Raw genomic sequence first — 20,061 nt, forward strand, 5'->3', positions numbered from 1 at the left:
AGTGTCTTTTCAACCATTATTCAAGAACTGAAACCATTATCTGCCAACTTCTGTCAGAGAACAGGGAGGTTTTTAGGCCACTCAAACCTGCTTTACACCAGTGCACAAGCTCTACTTTATCCTCAATAATAAATGCAAGTGAGAACATGCAAGCTAGCAGAGCAGCGGGAAACCTACTGGGGCAATTCCCGGAGTTAAGACTGATCTTTAAACTGTCAAACTGCAAGTCTCACACGCTGTGCCAAAGAGTCCAGTATGCAAACCTAACAACTGTGTGCTACAGGTGACAAGCTTGTATTTTGCTTGATAACTCAATGTTTCCAGAGAAGTAAGCAATGTTGTAAAAAAATTGGTTATCTGAATGGTTTTTCCATGATCAATTATTTTAATGATCAAATTTATTAAATATTTGTTATAGTTCAACTGACCTCTCAGGGTCACGATGGTCCACGCAGACATCCATCAGCACGTTACACACAAAGCTGTAACGGTTGGCTGGGCTGTCATTAAGGATCTTTCCGACCATGGAGTGGTTGAGGTTGTGAGCTGAAGGGTTTGCTATGGCATCGATCATGAACACCTGGTCCCACAGCATGTTGGAGTCCGATGGGTCAATGTTCCAATAGATGGAGTTTTTCACCTTGGAGCAGAACTCACTGAGGGGAATAACAATAGAACAATACAAACCAAACAACCAGGATAAGTCTGCCGTGAGAAAACTGTAAGGTATGCACATTGACCAGTAAGTAAATTAAGCCTCACCTGAAGATTTCTCCAAATTTGCTCTTCAGGTGACTGCAGGAGGTATAGAGGTCATACAGGTAAGCCAAGATACAGCGCTCGGCTGAAGAACAGTCTGCGGGGTTCACTCCTGACTTCACCACAATCCGCAGCCTGTCACACAAATCCAGGATATTTCTACATATTCTATACACAAGCCTGATTAACATGCACAGCCTTAAAGGAACACTAGCACTAGAATTGTTAATGTGACTAACATGCGTAAAAGAAAACCACCAAGTCACATTATGCAAATAAGGCCATGCTAAATAGTGACTTCTAGCTTGAATACATTATTATGTAAGCGTTCACTCAAAGTAGCCCTTAAGCTTCAAGAAAATGAAATAAGGATGTTTTCTTGCTAGTGACAAACTGAGTGTCAGTGTCAGGTGGCCATACCCATCGAAGACCTGTGCTGTTTGGTCAGGGTTGAGGATGAGGCAGGAGTGGTAGCGGCGGAGCACAGCCACGATGCACAGGCACAGGCTTGTGGTGTAGCTGCCTGCCAGACTAGAGGATTTCAGCAGAAGCTCAGCCTCCACCAGACTCAGCTCGTTCAGCAGCTACAACACATACCAAACCACATAAAAATGACATGCTATTGTTGAGTAATGAATCCCATCAGAAAGATGCACTAGCATCTAAGACGAACTTGCTGCATTTCGATTTGTAACCCTGCCATACTTCTCGCTAGCTGCCCTGTACCTGAATGGCGAAGTCAATGAGGCCACTTATGTTGAGGGAGTATTCCATGAGGTCAAAGATGAATTGGATGTGCTGTACTAAGGGCAGGTGATAGGACATCCCTAAGGCAAAGCTGGTGATCTGTTCCAGAACATTCCTGGACACCTGCAAGTGACAGAAATGCACATGCATCAATCAGTTTCCATTAAGTACTTAAAACTAATGAACAGCTATCCAAGAAACCACTGCTCTACTAAGAGAGCAGAAGTGTGATATAACAGTCTAACCTGAGAGGTGACCTGGTGTTGGTCAAAGTGGGAGAGATGCTGGAATTTGGAGAAGATGTCTTCTGCAGTGGGGAAGGCTTCAGGTTTACTCCTCTTCCTTTTCTGCCCTTCTTCACCTCCTGGGGACAGACACATACTAGATAAATATTCATGTTGTTTCATCAATGGGCCCAAGAGTCTTTGAGTGTATGGATAAGATCAAACAGTCTAACTGTGATATGCCTCAAATGGAGTTCCCGGACTGGAGTCATTAGGCATGTGAAGGTCATGAGGCTCCTTAATGGCTTTTTTGGCATTAAAAATGACTAGCGAGTTACTGAGGAATATAGATGTTATACAGTGCAGCACACTGCATGTATGCTCAAAATGGTAATGACGACAGCCTGCTCTGGTTAAAGCATGGGCAATAGCACAGCTAATTCTAACTCGGGTAAAATAATAGGCTGTTCAATTACAACAGCATTAAAAGTTAAAGCTAGAGCTGGGCTGCTCTCTCTGGCAGGGGTCAGGCGCTTAGCAGGGAGATAATGAGCAAATGACAGCTATTAGCATGGAAATGGGCCCGCAGGTATGCATATTCAATGACGGCAGCTGTGGGTCAGAGCTCTGCATGGCTATGTTTGGTTATTAGCAGGCAGAGACAGAGAGCTAGAGAGCGAGCGAGAGCGAGGCAGAGTGTCAGAGAGGGAGAGAGAGGGCGAGAGAGAGTCAGAGAGGGAGAGAGAGGGGCAGAGGCAGAGCGAGCGAGAGGGGCAGAGGCAAAGCGAGCGAGAGGGGCAGAGGCAGAGCGAGCGAGAGGGGCAGAGGCAGAGCGAGCGAGAGGGGCAGAGGGGCAGAGGCAGAGCGAGCGAGAGGGGCAGAGGCAGAGCGAGCGAGAGGCAGCGCGCGCAAGAGGGAGAGAGCGAGAAAGAGGGACAGTCAGAGCGAGAGCGAGGCAGAGGCAGAGAGCGAGCGAGAGCGAGGCAGAGAGCGAGCGAGAGCGAGGCAGAGCCAGAGAGCGAGCGAGAGCGAGGCAGAGCCAGAGAGCGAGAGTGTGAGAGAGTCAGAGAGGGAGAGAGAGAGCGAGAGAGAGGCAGAGAGCGAGAGGGGCAGAACGTGCAAGAGGGAGAGAGCGAGAGAGCGGCAGAGCGAGAGAGAGCGAGAGAGACGCAGAGCGAGAGAGAGCGAGAGAGCGGCAGAGCGAGAGCGGCAGAGCGAGCGGCAAAGGCAGAGCGAGAGAGAGAGGCAAAGGCAGAGCGAGAGAGAGAGAGGCAGAGGCAGAGCGAGAGATGGAGGCAGAGCGAGAGAGAAAATGAGCAGAAGACAAGGTTCCCACTCCATTTCCAACAACAATTTCAACTGTTTGGGGGCCTGATTCACACACCCGCTGTTTTTGTATGCATCATAAATGCAAATGTGATTTTTTTTTTAAATAAATGACTATCAGGAAAGGTCCAGTTTCATTTTATTCACAACATTTCTCATATTATACTCATAACTGAGCTTTTTCCAAAACTATTCTGTTTCCCCTCCGAATACTCAACTAAAGCCCTTTTCCAAACTTCATAAACTTTCAAGATGTTTCAAAGACAAAGTTGGGGTGACAGTAGCAACAGGGGAAACACAACAGGACTTGCTTACATACTCAAAAATGCTGTGTATTCAGCAACCAGTTCAATTATTACAAAACAAAAACTGTATCTGACTGAAATTCAGATTCACATCAACAGAGATCTCCAACCAACATTTCACTTTTATGCAACAGTGCACTGGGAGACCCACACGCATATACATGCACCTACCAACGCCATCAGTGATACTGTAAACTTATGGAGAGATGTTTGCGTGTGTGTGCTGCAGGATCAGTACCAGTTTCGGCTGTGCTTTTGCGGTTTAGCACTTTCAGGATGTCTTTGGTGATCTTCTTGATGGCATGCCGAGCTTCATCTCGCTGCTTTCCTACTCCATACAAAACCACCAGGCGCTGATTGCACTCGTGACTGGCACTCTCCTCCTGCAAGTCACACAGCTTCATCAGACTGCAACCCAGCACACAAACACTCACTTACACACCAAGTGGACACTAGGGGTTCACCAATAGGCAACTTTGGGGCCAAAACCCATAAACTCTTAAAAATTGCACAACGCAAGTTAAGGGAATTTGGAGACCTCTCTGGTGGACATACATACATAATTGCATGCAAAAGATTTTGTAATACGGGTTGAGCTTCAGATATTTTCCTTGAGCAGATGATGATTATGGACACAGTAAAAGAGTATTTCAAGGAAACTTCCTGAAAAGACATCTTCTAAGGATGTGAGTGAATTATCTTCTATGGACATCATATCTTCATCAGTATAATGCTGATTTAGCATTTGAGACAAACATTGAGCAGGACCTTCTTTCTGAACCTGTGTGTAATGGTAATATGTAAAGATTTATGCCATGGTCTGAAAATACTCTGGTCAAATGTAACTTGACACATCTCAGTTTAAATGACTGTTTCAGGCTTTACATGTTTGACTCGCAGCAGCACACACAACCCCATATTTTAGCATGCTTTTTTCATACTTCTTTCAATTTTAACTAAAATCTTACACAGTGCAGCTTTAATTAACATCTTGTTGAAGCTGATACCGGTATTGATGACCAACAATGTTTTATTTCTGCAGTTAAAAAAAGGGTACATGCTACATCAGACATGTGCAGGCCTGTGGTCTTATTCACTAAGCTTAGTCCACAATTAGTGAATATACATAGATTGTGTAGACAAGCAAAAACGGGTCTGTATGTTATCAGCAATAGCAATAATAATAATAATAAAAAAAAAAAAATCTCATTATCAGTGAATACTACACTATGTCAATACACTGTGCACTCCTACCAATCACTTTCACAGTAATTTTAATTACACTTCAAAATGTATGTAAACAAATCAGGCCAGTGAACTTACCTGAGGAATGGGGAAGTGGGTGGCATACTGGATGTGGCGGGGCTGCTCGTACACCTGGGGAAAGGCCGGGTCCATGCTCTTCTCCTTGACCGTGCTTTTACCGTCCTGTTCCGGAGCAGCCTTCTCTGGGGAGGGGCTTCCCTTCGCCTCACAGTGCATAGGAGGGGAGAACATCGGCTGGAAACAGACAAGTGAGCATGTTTAAGAAGTCAAAATATGAATCTAGCTGCATGCAAATTATAGGAAATGTGGGTGATACAGCAAAAGTATAATAAAACAACAAATGAAGACATTTCACAATACTTGATACCATAGCCCAATACTGAATTTTTTTTTACAAGTTTGACAGATTGATACAGACACAAAGCACCAGTGAAAATGGTAACGCTACATCAGGAAATATTAAAACTATGATTATGTTTTAATTAAAACATTTCATATACTGTACACGACATCCAAGTAAACAGGATCAATTGCTCTCCCTTGGGCTGTGGAACGACCGAGATCCAAACTCAACTTCTCAACCAAAGGACGAAACCTTAGACAGTTACACTGTGACAGAAATATCTAAAACTGACATATCACCCCCCAGAGATACAATTACTCATATGGAAAAAGTGAGGCATCACTAACTACATGCTTATGCATCAGGAATGATCACCATTCCTACCTCATCAAAGTGGGTGCTGGAGCTGTGATCTATTTCCATAGGCTCAGATAAACCAGTGTCCTAAAAGAGATGGGCACAGAAGACATAAATGTCAACTCGTGCTCACACATTTCAAACGGCAAACTCCCAGAGCTGCTGAAATGTTACGTGCCTCCATTTTGACACTGTTTCCTGTGTCCTGCTCTTTGCGCTCCGATTCATCAGAGGGCTCATCGCTCGGGGAGCGGGGACGGGGAAGGTGGGAGTCGGAGGCCAAGTCGCCACGGGAGATGAGCGTGCACATGTAGATGTTGTGAGAGAACACATCATGGCGAATGAGCTCACAGAAAAGCAGCACCAAGTTTGAGAACTCTACACGCTCACTCTCATTACCAGGCTCTGCTGCAGGGACAGAAAGGGAGAGCGAGTGGTCACCAGACGTGTAATGATTAATTCATGACTGTAATAGCTTTTTAAACCTCGTGAAAAAACTCTACAAAAGAAACATGCTGATGAGGTCTGCCATAGTAAACAGGAAATAACACACAAAAGAACAGGAAAAAAACAGTAGGCTGGTCTGCACAATCACGATAAATGATTATTTACAGTGCTTCTGCCCTACGTGTGATTATGATTACTCACTGCAATTAACAAAGACTGCCCATTTTTTATACGTAATCCAAGCAGCAAGAAGGCCTGAAATGTAGATGTATATTCATTTAGGGGGGCATGGCCTCACTAACCAATAGTCATGCCCCACTAAACTCACTAAGCTTTATACACACTTTTATAGTGGCATAAACCAAAGCAAAACTAAAACACTGTTAGGTGTACACCTGATATACATGACTACATTGATTAACACAGAAGGGTTTTCATGTATTATTTTGTACTGGCTGTAATTGTGGACATGTAGTATATTGCAGGCAGATACATCAGCAGACAGATTTTCTAAAAAGGATGTTTGGCTCCTTTGGACAGATTGAAAGACATTTATCATTTCATATTTTTCTTTGCAATTTTTTTCCCTTGGCCCCACCCTTTCTGTTTTCAGATGCCCCACTCATGATAAGGCTCTGGCACTGGGCCTGTGTACACAGAGCACACTGCAATCTAGACTCTGTTATTGCTGTCTGGCTTTTCACAGCTTTTGACTCACTGAGCACAGGGGCCTGTGTATCCAGGAACTGCAGCAGGACGTCCTGAAAGACGGGAACAGTGGCAGCTGAGAGAGAGCCAGAGGACACGGAGCCTTTCTCGTCCACCACCTCAGACTCCCCACACCGCTGTGTAAATAACCACACAAATTCCATGAGTAACATGCAATTCACAAAACAGGCCTACATTAAATAGAATTTTTTAAAACTCACAAGTAAAGCTATTTGTACTAGCAAAGATATATTCTCTGAACAGACAACAAAGCACTTTTGTAAGTCGCTTTGGATAAGAGCGTCTGCTAAATGACATAAATGTAAATGAGAGAGAGTACACAGCCCACCTCTGCCTCTATCTCTGTCTGTCTCTTCTCCAGCAGCTTAGCCACCACCATGGCTCTGTGCCTGCCTGAGCGCTTACAGCATACAGCCCACTCACACAGCAGAGTGACCACTGCGTCATCGTCTGGACTCATCTGCCACAAACCACACACACAGAGGTCAGGGAATACACAAAAAGCTTAGGTTGGCATTAGTTTCCATGCATGTTTAAAGGGCATGTATAAATACTATCTTAAGTGTATCTGTGAACCAAAAAAGATTTCTGCCTTTTTAACTCCTGCAAAATACATCACTTCAGAACTGTCTTAAAGCAGAAAAACCTCTTTACCTCATGTCCATCTTTACTTTGGCCTGATCCAAAGATTCGATTGTACAGGGAGTCCAGAGAGTTACTGAAATCCGACTTCTCAAAGCTGTGGTTGTCCAGAACCTCCAGTGTGTGTAGGACCCGGCCAATGGTGAAGCCTGGAAAACAAAGACAGAGAAGAACTCCCGTTTCCAGACAGACACTAAATGAAAGCCATACTGCCTCAGGTAATTCAGGACCTTGGATAATATATTAAGCTGTCATTATTTTAATTAGCACAATCACAGATGTGTTACAGAGCTAGCCTCTTCATCAGAGCACTGCAACACAAGAGACACATTAAAAAACAATTACATGCACCTGAGCTTTTCCAGAGCTGCACTATTGCACTGACCATGAACCAATTCAAGCATTCATGGTGAACACTTACCAGCTGTTGTTTCCTGACACTTGTCAAAGGACCAGCGGAATTCCACTGCCTGCCCCCTCTCCTTGATCTGCTCCTCAATTTCCCTCACCTTGGCACGAACCTGTAGGGGAAACATCAACTCACACACTACTAACCTACTCAAGATAGTGTTTCACCTTATCACTTATTTATCTAGCACCTTCCCCATGCTCAAAGAAACTTCACAATCAGAGACAATGAACATAAACAATTACATATATAATGAATAACAAAAAGATATGAAAATCAGAGATGTAGGCATGTATTCTAGCACAAGAGAAACACTGACATCACAGTGAAAACAATGTCTAGTTATGTAACAGAGATTTAAATGAAGATAGAAATTAAGCATCTCAAACATACTTGGGGAGAATATTCCATATTTTGGGAGCTACTAAACTAAGCACTGCTTTTGTGTACAGCACAAAACTAACAAAATCACACACATGTTATTTATTTTAAGGTTTGCAGATCACCAGCTGTTCCTTTACTGTGTAACCACACTAAACATGTAGCGCTGGTTCTGACAAACACTAACATATCCACTAGGGAGGTGAATGATTAACTGTTTAAATGTTAACTGACAAACAATTGTTCAATCAATGCTATAAGTTTAAAAAACGAATTTATTTTTTTTAATTTAATTTCCAATAAACAATAGTTCACCTTTGCCAAATGAGTTTATATTAAACAAATATTTCGTTCTGATGTTCTGAGAGAATATGTGATGCATGGCAGTGTGAGGAAACCAGTGATTATCATCAACGTACATTCCAGTCATTTTGTCAACATTTTAGTTATTGTACATAAACATGTAGTTGTCAGGTCCTCAGTTCACAGTTCTTACACAGGGTATGTGTGCCTGGATGGTTAATTCCTATACGTGCTTACACCCCCACCTATCAACCCAAATTTCTTTAAAATTGGTGCATTAATACAGAATTAATCTAATGTGTGCTCTCTTAAGTGTGTATTATGAAGTATTTAACAACAGCTTTGAACATACCAGGAGGTTTCAGTTTTATAAGTGCTATGATGAGTCACATGCTTGATTTTAGATTTGTCTGTTAACAATTAGTCGCTGGATTATAACAGACGGTTACTGTTCAAAAGAATTTGCTAAACTTTGTCATACCTGCTGGTTGAATGTGCTGTTGCCACCCGGCATGGGCAGGTTGGAGGGGGCAATGGGTAGAAGATCCAGTGGAGACCCAGTCTTATTCCGACTGTCCGTCAGTGAGTAGTGCCACACCAGAGCGCTAGGACAGCATAGCACAATGCTCTAGAGAGATAAAAAAGGAAAAATAGCCTGTTCACTTCATGAATATCAAGTATAGAGAAGCATTTCACCCTGAAACACTGATATGGCTAACAAAGACCAGTAAGCACGGCTGCATTTACATAATTCTGGCTGGTCCCTACAAGCTTTAATTCATCATTAGCTTAATAAGCATTTCAGGACGAAGTATTCCTTTAAGTGCTGAGACAGGCAGTAGGATACATCCGCTTAACCACATTAGTCTAAATGAATTTAATTAGAAGCACCGCTTTAGAGATCAATGTGAAAGGCAGATTTGTAACATACCAGGAGGCTGTAAACTAACAGGGTAACATTCTTACTCTGTTTTAATGTCATGAGGTTCATACTGTGTTTACCTGGAGCATACAGCTGAGGACAAACACTACAGGGCGGTGTTGGGGGCAGATGTAGAAGTCGGTGAAGGGCGTTTGGGGCTGGTTGCCCCCTGCAGGCTGCGATGTTGGTGTCGGGGGCAGAGCATTGCCAGACTGGCCTGAGATGCTGTGGGGTGGGTGCCCCCCTGTGCTGGGCCCAATGCTTCCATCGCTTAGCAGCAAGTTGAGCCGGCGTGTGCAGAAGTATGCCAGCCTCCTCGACAAATAGGCTGACTGCACAAACTCCCCTGAGTACTGAGGAAGAAAAAGAGACCACAATAACAAAGATAAGTAATAGCTGTGACAAGAACAAAATTACATGCTATCAGACAGCGAACAGAAATGAGATATTCTATTACTTATGTAATGTGAACATGTTTAATTTCTAGAACATCTCAATGCCCTGAACTGAGATACTGCATCGACTAACCTGTAAAAGGAGTGGCAGTAGCAATTTGAGAAGCTCATCCTCGCCTGGGCGTATCTTCTCAAAGCATTCCAGTACCCAAGTCAGAAACTCATGTCTGTCCAGCATGCCATCCTGCAAGATGCAGTGAGATATACGGCTGTTTTTTCCCCCCAGTTTAATAGACAGTTATGATCGTTTCTTAATAAAGTCAGGAAAACTCTGCTGCATTCCCTGTCGAAGTTCAGTGCAAATCATGCATCTTCCATCATAAAAGGCAAACAAACCTGAAACATGAACATGGCTAGTTTCTCGTTGTACTCCCACTGTTTCATGGCAGTCTCCACCTCTGCTGGAGTGGCAGGTAGAGGAGAGCCGCAGCCCTGGCTGGGAGACTGTCGGTAAAACTCTGCCACCTTCTGCAGCTGTTCCCAGAGGTACTTAGTAATTATCTGAGTCCATTCTGCAGAAGGATGATAAAGTTAAGACATTTCAGTGAACAACTCCAATTACTGAGAACTTACTTGGCACAAAGTCAATATCACAACAAAACCTAATTGTCCTTTTTTTGTACTATTTGAAAATGCCAGCTGCCCTTTACACTGCATGAACATCAACAAACTGACCAGTGGAACTGGCCCTAAACTAGCCTCCCCCAAATGGATGCACATTGAAAGAGTTTTAAAAGAAAACTAAGATAAAACTTGAAGGATGTGTCTTCCGAGAACACAAGCGAATAATTTTGTGTCATCGTATTTTTGTCGGTATAACAAATTTTGCACGCGAGACCAAAACATTAAGCCAGAATTTCTATCTGTCTCTACACATGTGCCTTTAATACGCAAAGATATACAACATGTTCTGAAAGACTTAGAAATCCGACCCAATGCATCTGACTTTTAAATGACTATTTAGTAGTAAGCACCACCATATTTTAGCATGTTTTTTTCTTCTGACTGAGTAATGTTACCGCTTATAATTTTAACAAAAAAATCTAATATAGTGCAGCTTTATGAACATTTTTACTACAGCTATAAAACGACAACTACAGAAATACTAGGTATTGTTACAAGGGCAGCATTATGTAAAAACTGACTGATTATTAGCACAAAATGTTAATATGCGCCCTTACCTATGCATGGGTCAATGACATGCCTTTTCTTGACTTTAGTTTCTGTAATGGCAGCATGATATGCACAAGTCATCTTGATCATCCAAGCAGAGCGCATCACCGGGACAGAGTACTTGGCCAGGTAGCCAAAAACCTCCTCTTTCTTACTGAAAATGGGGACCTGGAGAAATTTAGATGGACATACATTACAAGTCAAAACTAAAGCAACACAAAAGAAAAGGGAAATATCTGAACTCTAGCTGCACCATTCAACACTGTTCAGCCTATTTTTGTAAATTAAGACAGCTAGGTAAACCGTTTAACCGAATAAATCAGTAGTTGTCAGTTTCTTGTTCAGCACTGCATGGCAGATGAAATCCAACCTTCTTGGCCAGCTGAGTGAGAGGTTTGGTCCCAGCCAAGTCAGTAAACCAGTTGTTGATGGAGCTCTGCGATCGTGCAGTGACCAGCCAGAAATTGTCCTTCTGGTTGACCTGTGGCTTCCTTTTCCCTGTGTCTGGAAACGTGTTGCACCGCAGCTTTTCTGCAATGATGCTGCTGAAGTTTGAGCTGATCTGGAAGGCAAATGGATATAGGACTACTTTCAGCACCGGTGTGCCAGTGAGTGTTGTTGCATGATTAGTGCTTCTTGATTTTAGGTACACTTACCTTGGAGGGGTTAAAATTGACATTTTTAGCACTGCCATGCTCGTCTCCAGATACAGCTGGCTGGTTATTAAATCCCTGCTTGACGTTCAGTGCAGTTAGTTCATCCTGAACAACAAAAATGGAAACGTTTGAAAGGCCGCACATATAAATAGAGGCCAAAACGTGCAGAACATACGGAGCATGTAGGGTCAGCACTGCACCTGCCTAATGCAACAAACAGATACTGCAGGAAATCCTGAGGTTTAACGCATTAGACCGAGGCACGTATTACCATGCCTTCCTGACAGCAGGCCTAAAGGAGTGGGCTCATCAACAGCATCTCAGATTACGTTTAAGGTGGCAACATGGAGGCGAAACACACTACACACTCATTTTAGTAGACGAGCTGCACAGCTACGAGTCCATCAGCGTTTATTTCCAATAACACAGCACGGAAAACATGTAGCGTTAACCCGCTAATTACACCTTCAGGTCAGCAGTTCTACACCTTCAGTAAGTGAGCCAAGAAACTTAACTACACAGCTCGCTAACCTAGCTAGCTGCTAGACAAGCAACAGCCAACGACCTGTCAACAAACAGCACCAAGCTGGCGGCCAGCTCTAAGAAATCTTTCAGCCAGTGCAGAAATCTGCTTCACACACTAACAGACAGTTAAGGAGCACAGGTAACAGGTTACTTAACCCTCCCAGACTTCCTCGGCTAGCGTTAGCTAGCTTAAATGACAAGTTCACGTATTTTTCTGGGTGTTTAACTGAAGTTGGTTGGCGCTGACGTTACATTGTGGATGTATTAGAGAAAAGACCCCACACAGCTGGGTTAACAGGAGCCAGCTAACCACCGACGTTTCGGATACGAGCCTGAAATCGGTTTCCAATGACCTGCTTCTTGATGGAATTTTCCCGTTCCACCTTAAATGGTGCAGCATTTACATGAACTGCTGCACTATTTAAGGTGGACCGTGAAAATTCCACCAAGAAACTGGCGAATAGGAAGCCGACTCCAGCTTCGTGTTTCGGATCCAGCAAATTCGCACCTTTTCCTGCAACCACAGCCGTTGTGTACTATTATCCTAGCATTAGCGTTACCGCTCGGAAAGACGCTCCTAACCCGCAGGCCGAGCCGTTTTCCGTGGGCCCGGTTAGGCTTTGTTACTGGTGCTCAGCGAACGGCTGAGGCCTGAGGGGGTTTGGTCCGGTCCCTCCTGCTAGCTGGCTGGCTAACGTTACATTTCTTTGTGGTCTCCTGTAACGGGAGGGATAAAAGACGAGCTCTGACCTCTTTCTGCTTCGGGTCTTGAGGATAAACGTCAGGAGGACCGAGTCTGGGCCGCTTGAGGGGCCGGTGTTCGTAGCTTAACATCCCGAAGGCAGCCATGGTCGCAGCGGCATACCAGCCCGGGCCGAGTCCGTCCCCGATCCGACCGCCCGAAACCCAGCGGCGGCTTAACTTACAGCCAGCGACGCTGCGCTCTCCAAACAACACCGCTCAGCACTGTGGGAAACCACTCGACAAGCTAAAAGACCCCGCCGGGCAGTCCGGAATATCTGAAATTCAGTTTGTACAAATCTTCAACTGCGAGTGTTTTTAATGCTAGATCAAAAAATAAAATGTAAAAACCGACTTATAACATGTCACAGTTTACAGATCTCTGCGTATAAGAACTACATTTGTTAATGTAATAATCACGTTTGATCAATTTGAACATGTAATAATTAGAATTGTAAATAGAAATATAATAAAAATAGAAATAACTACAGGTAAAAATTACTTGAAAGTATATATTTTTAAATTATTTCATATGAATTTATTAGGTCATTATTTTACTTAAATAATATAATGATAAATAATGTATAATTTAAAAATGAATTGAATGAAGGAACGAATAAGGAATAAAAGCTAAATGGATTTGGAATTTGAGTGTAATTTACTTATCAAATTTATAGAGCAGTGGAATGCACTATTGCCTTGATGAAGTGAAAAATGAAGGATCAGTCATTAATTTCTATTAATTAATAAATAAACATATAAGTTTAATACCGGCGGCACGGTGGCGTGGTGGGTAGCGCTGGGTTCGATTCCCCGGCCGGGTGACCAGGGTCCTTTCTGTGTGGAGCTTGCATGTTCTCCCCGTGTCTGTGTGGGTTTTCCCCCACAGTCCAAAGACATGCAGTCAGGCCTGTTGGACACAGTAAATTGAGGTGTATCCTGCCTTCCGCCCGATGACCGCTGGGATAGGCTCCAGCACCCAGAAGGAGAAGCGGTTTAGAAGGTGTATGTACGTGTGTTTAATGCCAAAGTTGTGTAAAATATCTGTTTGGCCTCTGTTGAAAGTGATGCCCGTCGATATTTAGTGAGTGCTATTCAGCCCTAAATATTCATACTTTCTACATGATTCTACATGGAGCTGTGTCATTGCATTTACTTAGTTATTCTATTTAAAATTCCAGTGGATATGTATATTCTTAATATTTTCAAATGATAGTAGATTTACTCAAGTGTACAAGTAAGAAGAGGAAATTTTACATTTTTTACAGTTACTTTTTTTTTTTTTGTATTTCGTTGTATTCAGTTTTTTTCTTGGTGACAGCATCTGCTTTGCTCTTGCTCCTCCCTCTCACTTTAGCACTTTAGTTTGGACCAGAAGGATCCGTACAAAAGAGAAACAAACTTCGCCTGTTATGCTGACAGATGCCGGATGTCCTAAGAAGTTCCACTGCAGTTCTACGCTCAGTATTAAAAGAACTGGTAAAGGTTTGAGGAGCGGAGTGTAAGCTGTAGGTTGCTCTCTCCACATCAGGACATGGGATTTAGACACAACCAGGTTTATGAAGTAGGCTGTGTAAAGGACACTATGCATCCCCCAAACAGGCCTGGACCATACAGTAAGCAAGGCTACTACATTTAATAAAAACAAGATGATTTAATGTGTAAAAATACATTTATTTAATAAAGCCTTTTATAACAAGTATATAAAAACACTACACAATCTCAGGTCATTAACAAGGCAACCTTCCATGTCTAATGTAGAAACACAACAATACAGTAAAACGCTTCTTTTTAGACAGGCATAGCTTGATTCAAGGCTTGTCCCAGAGGAATCTTTGAACTCAGCATGGCAGATTAAGATGAATATGGCTTCCTATATTTACTCTTACTAGAAATTACTGCGTTATTGCTAGATTGATTCGTAATTGTACAGTGTACAGTTGTTAAACCCCCATGATAATGCCTAAAATAAAACTGTCTTTAAGACTCCAAAGGGAAATCTGAATTTGACATAATAAGATATACATTTGTACACTCACCAATACAGTAAGTTTCTTATAATTAGGTCTCTCTATGCACCACTATGCTGAATATGACTTTGAAAATGCTGAGGCAGGTCTTGTCTATATTTAACAGGATTCATTAGAATTTCTATCAGCTGAATTCCTGCTAAAGCCCCTATAGACTCTCCTTATCCTCAATTAAGAGGATCATGTCATTTAAGCTCCTGTATTTAGCAACGTCAGTAAGGACAGCGGCAGTTCAGAGCTGAAAAAGAACGTCTCAAAGCACTCTCAAGTTAGAAACAGTTATAGGAGCGATACAGCTAAATACCACAAGAACTCAAACTAGTCTTCTTCTGACTACAACTTCTGATTGCACTGTCCTTTAGCCAACATTTAAAAGAACAAACCAGCAGAAAACGATTGTCTTTTGTTGTGCTTGAATTCAATGGAATGACTGACCCGTGTCTTATCCTGTCCTATTTTTGAGGAAGAAAGTCAAGCACTTTGTGTTTATTGCAAGTGTTCATATACTCTTTAATCTCTCCAATATAAATAAGGCCACTAAAGACCACTGCTCATAAATACTGACCAATAAGACCAAACAATGGATAGATTACTCCAAAAATCAGTGTGCAAAGTTTACTTCCACCTGTAGCAGGCGCAGAAAATAGCCCTATCTGAAAGAAAAAAATCAATATGCTACAACACAGTACAACCTCTCCCAACTTGGACTCTTCATTTTTCATACATACTCATTCTTCTCTACAGATAACAAAAGTGCCAATAATGGAATTTTCCTGCCCAACAGGAACTGAGCAGGACTTTACTCCGTCGCTGGTCTGCTGTATTTGTAGCATATAGTTGATTACCATGGACAATAGTTTACTTACACATCCCAACAGGCTTCCTGTACATTTACCAAGTACAGAGAAATGCATCAAAACCTCTGTGATAACTGATGCTACAGATGCAGCAGAATGTATGGTATAGGCTGAAAGGCAATTCCTTTAAGCAGGCAAAACCCTAACCTGGTCGGTGCTGGTTAAATCCAGGACCAGGTAAGGACGACACTGAACACATAACATCTTTGTTCTAGCAGCTTGATGAAGGATGTTTATACTGTCAGCTAGGTTAGTGCTCTTGCAGGTTTATGGAGAGAATTCAGTCTCGCTCTCCAGATCCCCGATAGTGTGGTTCGTGTTGTAGTGTGCAGGACTGGTCCATTCAGCAGCCGTTCAGTTCTGCTCCGAGTGACTGAAGGTTCTGTTCGCCACCTCCAGCATGGCAGAGAAATGTGAGCTCTTATTTGCTAGCAGGTTTGATGGGCTATCAAACTCCAGGATCTATCAGGGAAAGAAAAGGTACAGAGACACCCAAAGAGCTTAGATAGATGTTGCCCACAGTGGAGTACAGGATACAGACAAATACAGTAGTTTAGCAGTGCAATACAGGTGTATTAGTGTAATAGTACAACAAAAATAACAAAATTACTGAAAAGACTTCTTTATGAAAATGTCAGACATTGCTGTTCAAAAGTCTGGATATTATAAGTCTTATAAGAACAAGAAGTTAATGTTATTAAATTACTATATTTTAATTGTATTAATGTATGTTACTGTATATGCAATAATAATTCATAAGATGCCAATCGAAATTTTACAAACTAGACAAAGATGTTTTATCACACTCTTTGAGTATTATAAGTTACTATTACTGGGTTGTAGATTATATACTGTCATTATTTATTTATACAGTAAATTTTTTGTAAAGTTACGACATTTTATAATATATTTCATCATTATTTGTTAGAATAATCAATAGCTCAGTTAATTTTTCTGAAAACATCTAACTTTTTTTACTTTTTTTTAAAGCTTCCTAAAGAGCAGTATAGTGAACTCATTCTATACAATTATCTGAGACCAAACTGTTTATATTATTAAAAATACTCATTACAAAGTAGTAAGATTTAACATGTGGAATGGCCATGTATGATGTGTGACACAGCCACGTGACTTTTCATTAAACAAATAAGACTTCATAAAAATTCCCGCTCTGAAAAGACCTGTTTGTGTTGGGTTTGTGAAGTAAATTCAGTGGGACAGTATGTGTATGAGACTGACCTGGCCTTGGTCCAGAACCAAGACTCTGTCACAGCTGAGGACAGTGTTGAGGCGGTGGGCTATGACCAGCATGGTGCAGCCTTTGAAAGAGGAGCGGATGGTCTCCTGTAAAAGCCGATCTGTCTCTGTGTCAATGGCTGCAGTTGCCTCATCCAGCAGCAAAATCTGAGAAAGACATGACGAGCTTACACAAACAGCACATGTTTAGGAGAACAAGTTACAGACTGAGTATTGAGTGACATGCTGACCCTGTAATCCAATTTGGATCAGATCTTACAGGACTACTCCACAGATCATGTTTCTGCTCTGCCCGTTCCTTTAGCTCTCTTGTATAACTGAATTCATACCAAAGCTTGACGTTCTGCCATGTGGGGGCAATGTTTCACCATTCTGCAGCTTAAACCCACAGTTTATGTTTGTGAAAGAGTTTCCCAGCTTGGAACTTCGATCAGCAAGTGAATACAGCAAACAAGTCTATGCATAATGTGAAAGTATTACAAATGTTATTACAGAATCCAAAATGAATTCAATCTACGATTTTCAGTCATATGGAATACAATATTTCATTTTTCGAGTCAGTCATGCACAATCCAAACATAAGGATTCATTTTGGACACAGGCCTGGGGAATCTAAACACAATGATTCATTTTGAGTTCAGCTATATAGGATATAATGTAAGAGATTCATTTTTTGGTCCAGTCATAGGAAATACAACAAAGAGATTCATTTTGGGTTCAGCCATAGGGAATCTAATCTAGAGATTCACTTTGTATTCAGTTATAGGGGATGTAATGTAAGTGGTTTATTTGGATTCAGTCAGGTAATACAATATAGGGATTCATTTGGATTCAGCTATAGGTGAACCAATGTAGAAACTAAATTTCAATTCAGCAGTTACAGAGGATCCAGTACAGGGATGCACTAGAGAAACAATTATGTAGATTCATTTTGGATTCTTTCGTAGGAGATTCATTGTAGGGATTCATTTTGGATTCCACCATAGAGGATTCAATGCAGGGATACATTCTAGTTTCAGTTATGGGAGGTCCAATGTAGGAATTCACTTTCTATCAAGTTATAGGGGATCTGACACAGGAATTCATTTGGATCCAGTCATAGGAGATCTAAGGTAGGAATTTACGTTTGGCTTATATTATTGGGAAATCCAATGTAGGAATTCGTTTTAAATTCTGTTACTGAGGATCCAGTGCAGGCATTCATTCTGAACTCTGTTATGGGAAATTTAATCTGTCGTAAGGGACCCAATGTAGAAATTAATTTTGAATTCTGTTTATTTATCGAAAACAGGTATTCATTATAGATTCAGTTATAGATGATCCAATGTAGGAATTCATTTTGGATTCAGATATAGAGAATCAAATATAGGGATTCATTCCTTCACAGGTAATTTAAGGTATGAATTTATTTGGATTCTGTTATTGGGGCTCCAATGCAAAAATTCATTTTGGATTCTGTCACAGAAAATCCAATTTAGGGATTTATTTTGGATGCCATCACAGAAAATCCAGTATAGGGATCGTGTCTGGATTCAGTCATAGAGAATAATTTTGAGTTCCGTTATGAAAGATCTAATCTAGTAATTTCTTTCAGATTCAAACATAGGGATTCCAATATAATTATTCGTATTGCACTCTGTTATAGGGGATCCAATGTAGGGACAAATTTTGGACACAAACATACATTTTAAAGGTCTTCTTCTACTTTGGCATTCATACAGTATATGCTTTAATATGTATCAATATGCATGGCCTGTAATCTTGCAGCCAACCGCACATGCTCTGAATGACACACGTTCCATTAGGAATGTCACCAGACTGCTGCGTTCACGTGGGAAAAGCCCTGTCTGGTAACATGCATAAATAGGGAATTATTTTGCACAAAAATTAACATTAATGCAGTGGCAGGACTGGCAGGGAGAGACTAAGCATGTATAAACATGTAATGGAGTTGGTACCTTGCTGTGTCTGAGCAGAGCTCTGGCCACACACAGTAGCTGCCTCTCTCCCACCGAGAAGTTCTCTCCGTTCTCCATCACCTCTGAGTGCAAAGTGTGAGGTAACTGGCTTACCTACAAGAAAAGGAATGTGGCATGAAACAAAACCTAATGGCTCATATTCATCAGTCATCTCAGAGTAGGAGTGCTGGTTCAAGTTAACTGTGGAAACATGCTGGGTGCATTGGGATGCAAAGTGCAACAAATCAGCAAGATACCTTTTGATTATTATTACTCCAAACAACCTCACATGATTCAAATGAATTAAACTGTTTCAAATAGGCACTGATATAGTTTTTTTATTTTATTTTTTCTCTTCTCAAAGGGAAGTTCTTCTAATTAACACTTGCCACATAGCTGACAACTGACAACCAAGGGGTGTGCCAGTCTGTGCATTCTCTCTCTGACTTTTTCATTAAAAACTTTTCACATTATATAACACACACACACACACACACACACACACACACACACACACACACACACACACACACACAGTACAATATTGTATATGTCTTATTCATTATTTAAAGTATTTTAGGAACTTTGGGGTTATTAAACCATTAATAATTTATTGTAATTATCTATGTACAATCATTTTGTTTGATTTAAAAATATCTGCCACCTGATTTGATCATTTCTGAAATACAAGGCATTCTGGGTATCATTCTGGGTATTCTAATTTCATTCTTGATGGCTTTTTTTATCACTACAGAATCCACTGCAGCTAAACCTGCCATTCTGGGCACTTATAATTTTAACATTTTATTAATTTATTTAACTGATTTTGTATGATTAAAAATACTGATCCCAGACTTTTGATTGGCAGTGCATTTCCACCTGCACTTCATGAAATGTTATACTAAGATACCTAGACACAACTTTAGGGGAGTGCTAACAGCATAATGCAATAAACAGTACCATCCAAACCAACTTTCATTAATGTAATTTTGAGTCAAAACAGTGATTAAGTACAAAATAAATATTTTTAAATAAATATTTCTGATGAGATTAAATATAAGATAATCCACTTGAGTTTTAGGAGGAGGAAAGCCGAGCAAACAGGTGTTTCCAAACTATAGTTCAAAAATGATTAAAAGATATAGGGAAAGTAGGACTCCTAACAACTGCAGAAGACCTGGTAGACCACCAAAAGAAGCTGCTCACCTCAACATCACTGAATGTGTTTGGGATTTCTCAAATTGTGAGA

General features: G+C 41.3%; 2 protein-coding genes across 4 annotated transcripts in view; both read right to left on the reverse strand.

Annotated features, from left to right (window-relative positions):
• med12 (mediator complex subunit 12) overlaps positions 1-12,927 on the reverse strand; it is a 30,639-nt gene extending 17,712 nt beyond the window's left edge. Inside the window, exons 1-21 of one of the 2 annotated variants that reach the window (XM_017721479.2) lie at positions 12,720-12,927; positions 11,445-11,549; positions 11,159-11,350; positions 10,797-10,956; positions 9,952-10,127; positions 9,689-9,799; positions 9,241-9,513; positions 8,720-8,866; positions 7,567-7,666; positions 7,158-7,294; positions 6,832-6,963; positions 6,493-6,619; positions 5,506-5,735; positions 5,355-5,414; positions 4,685-4,861; positions 3,600-3,744; positions 1,752-1,870; positions 1,486-1,629; positions 1,180-1,343; positions 763-894; positions 429-656 (exon numbers count right to left, since the gene is read on the reverse strand). In XM_017721479.2, the coding sequence (XP_017576968.1) occupies positions 429-656; positions 763-894; positions 1,180-1,343; positions 1,486-1,629; positions 1,752-1,870; positions 3,600-3,744; positions 4,685-4,861; positions 5,355-5,414; positions 5,506-5,735; positions 6,493-6,619; positions 6,832-6,963; positions 7,158-7,294; positions 7,567-7,666; positions 8,720-8,866; positions 9,241-9,513; positions 9,689-9,799; positions 9,952-10,127; positions 10,797-10,956; positions 11,159-11,350; positions 11,445-11,549; positions 12,720-12,818 (3,158 nt within the window). In that variant the 5' untranslated portion in view covers positions 12,819-12,927. The remainder of the gene's footprint in view (positions 1-428; positions 657-762; positions 895-1,179; positions 1,344-1,485; positions 1,630-1,751; positions 1,871-3,599; positions 3,745-4,684; positions 4,862-5,354; positions 5,415-5,505; positions 5,736-6,492; positions 6,620-6,831; positions 6,964-7,157; positions 7,295-7,566; positions 7,667-8,719; positions 8,867-9,240; positions 9,514-9,688; positions 9,800-9,951; positions 10,128-10,796; positions 10,957-11,158; positions 11,351-11,444; positions 11,550-12,719) is intronic. The other variant, XM_017721480.2, reaches the window with a different exon arrangement.
• Positions 12,928-14,363: 1,436 nt separating this feature from the next.
• Positions 14,364-20,061, reverse strand: part of wu:fb13g09 (multidrug resistance-associated protein 5) — a 52,142-nt gene continuing 46,444 nt past the window's right edge. For both annotated transcript variants that reach the window (XM_017721481.2, XM_017721482.2), the window contains exons 27-29: positions 18,813-18,926; positions 16,837-17,001; positions 14,364-16,059 (exon numbers count right to left, since the gene is read on the reverse strand). In XM_017721481.2, coding sequence (XP_017576970.1) covers positions 15,952-16,059; positions 16,837-17,001; positions 18,813-18,926 — 387 coding nt within the window. In that variant the 3' untranslated portion in view covers positions 14,364-15,951. The remainder of the gene's footprint in view (positions 16,060-16,836; positions 17,002-18,812; positions 18,927-20,061) is intronic.

This window comes from Pygocentrus nattereri, chromosome 11, assembly GCF_015220715.1.
Source record: "Pygocentrus nattereri isolate fPygNat1 chromosome 11, fPygNat1.pri, whole genome shotgun sequence".
In the NCBI taxonomy this organism is placed as follows: domain Eukaryota; kingdom Metazoa; phylum Chordata; class Actinopteri; order Characiformes; family Serrasalmidae; genus Pygocentrus; species Pygocentrus nattereri.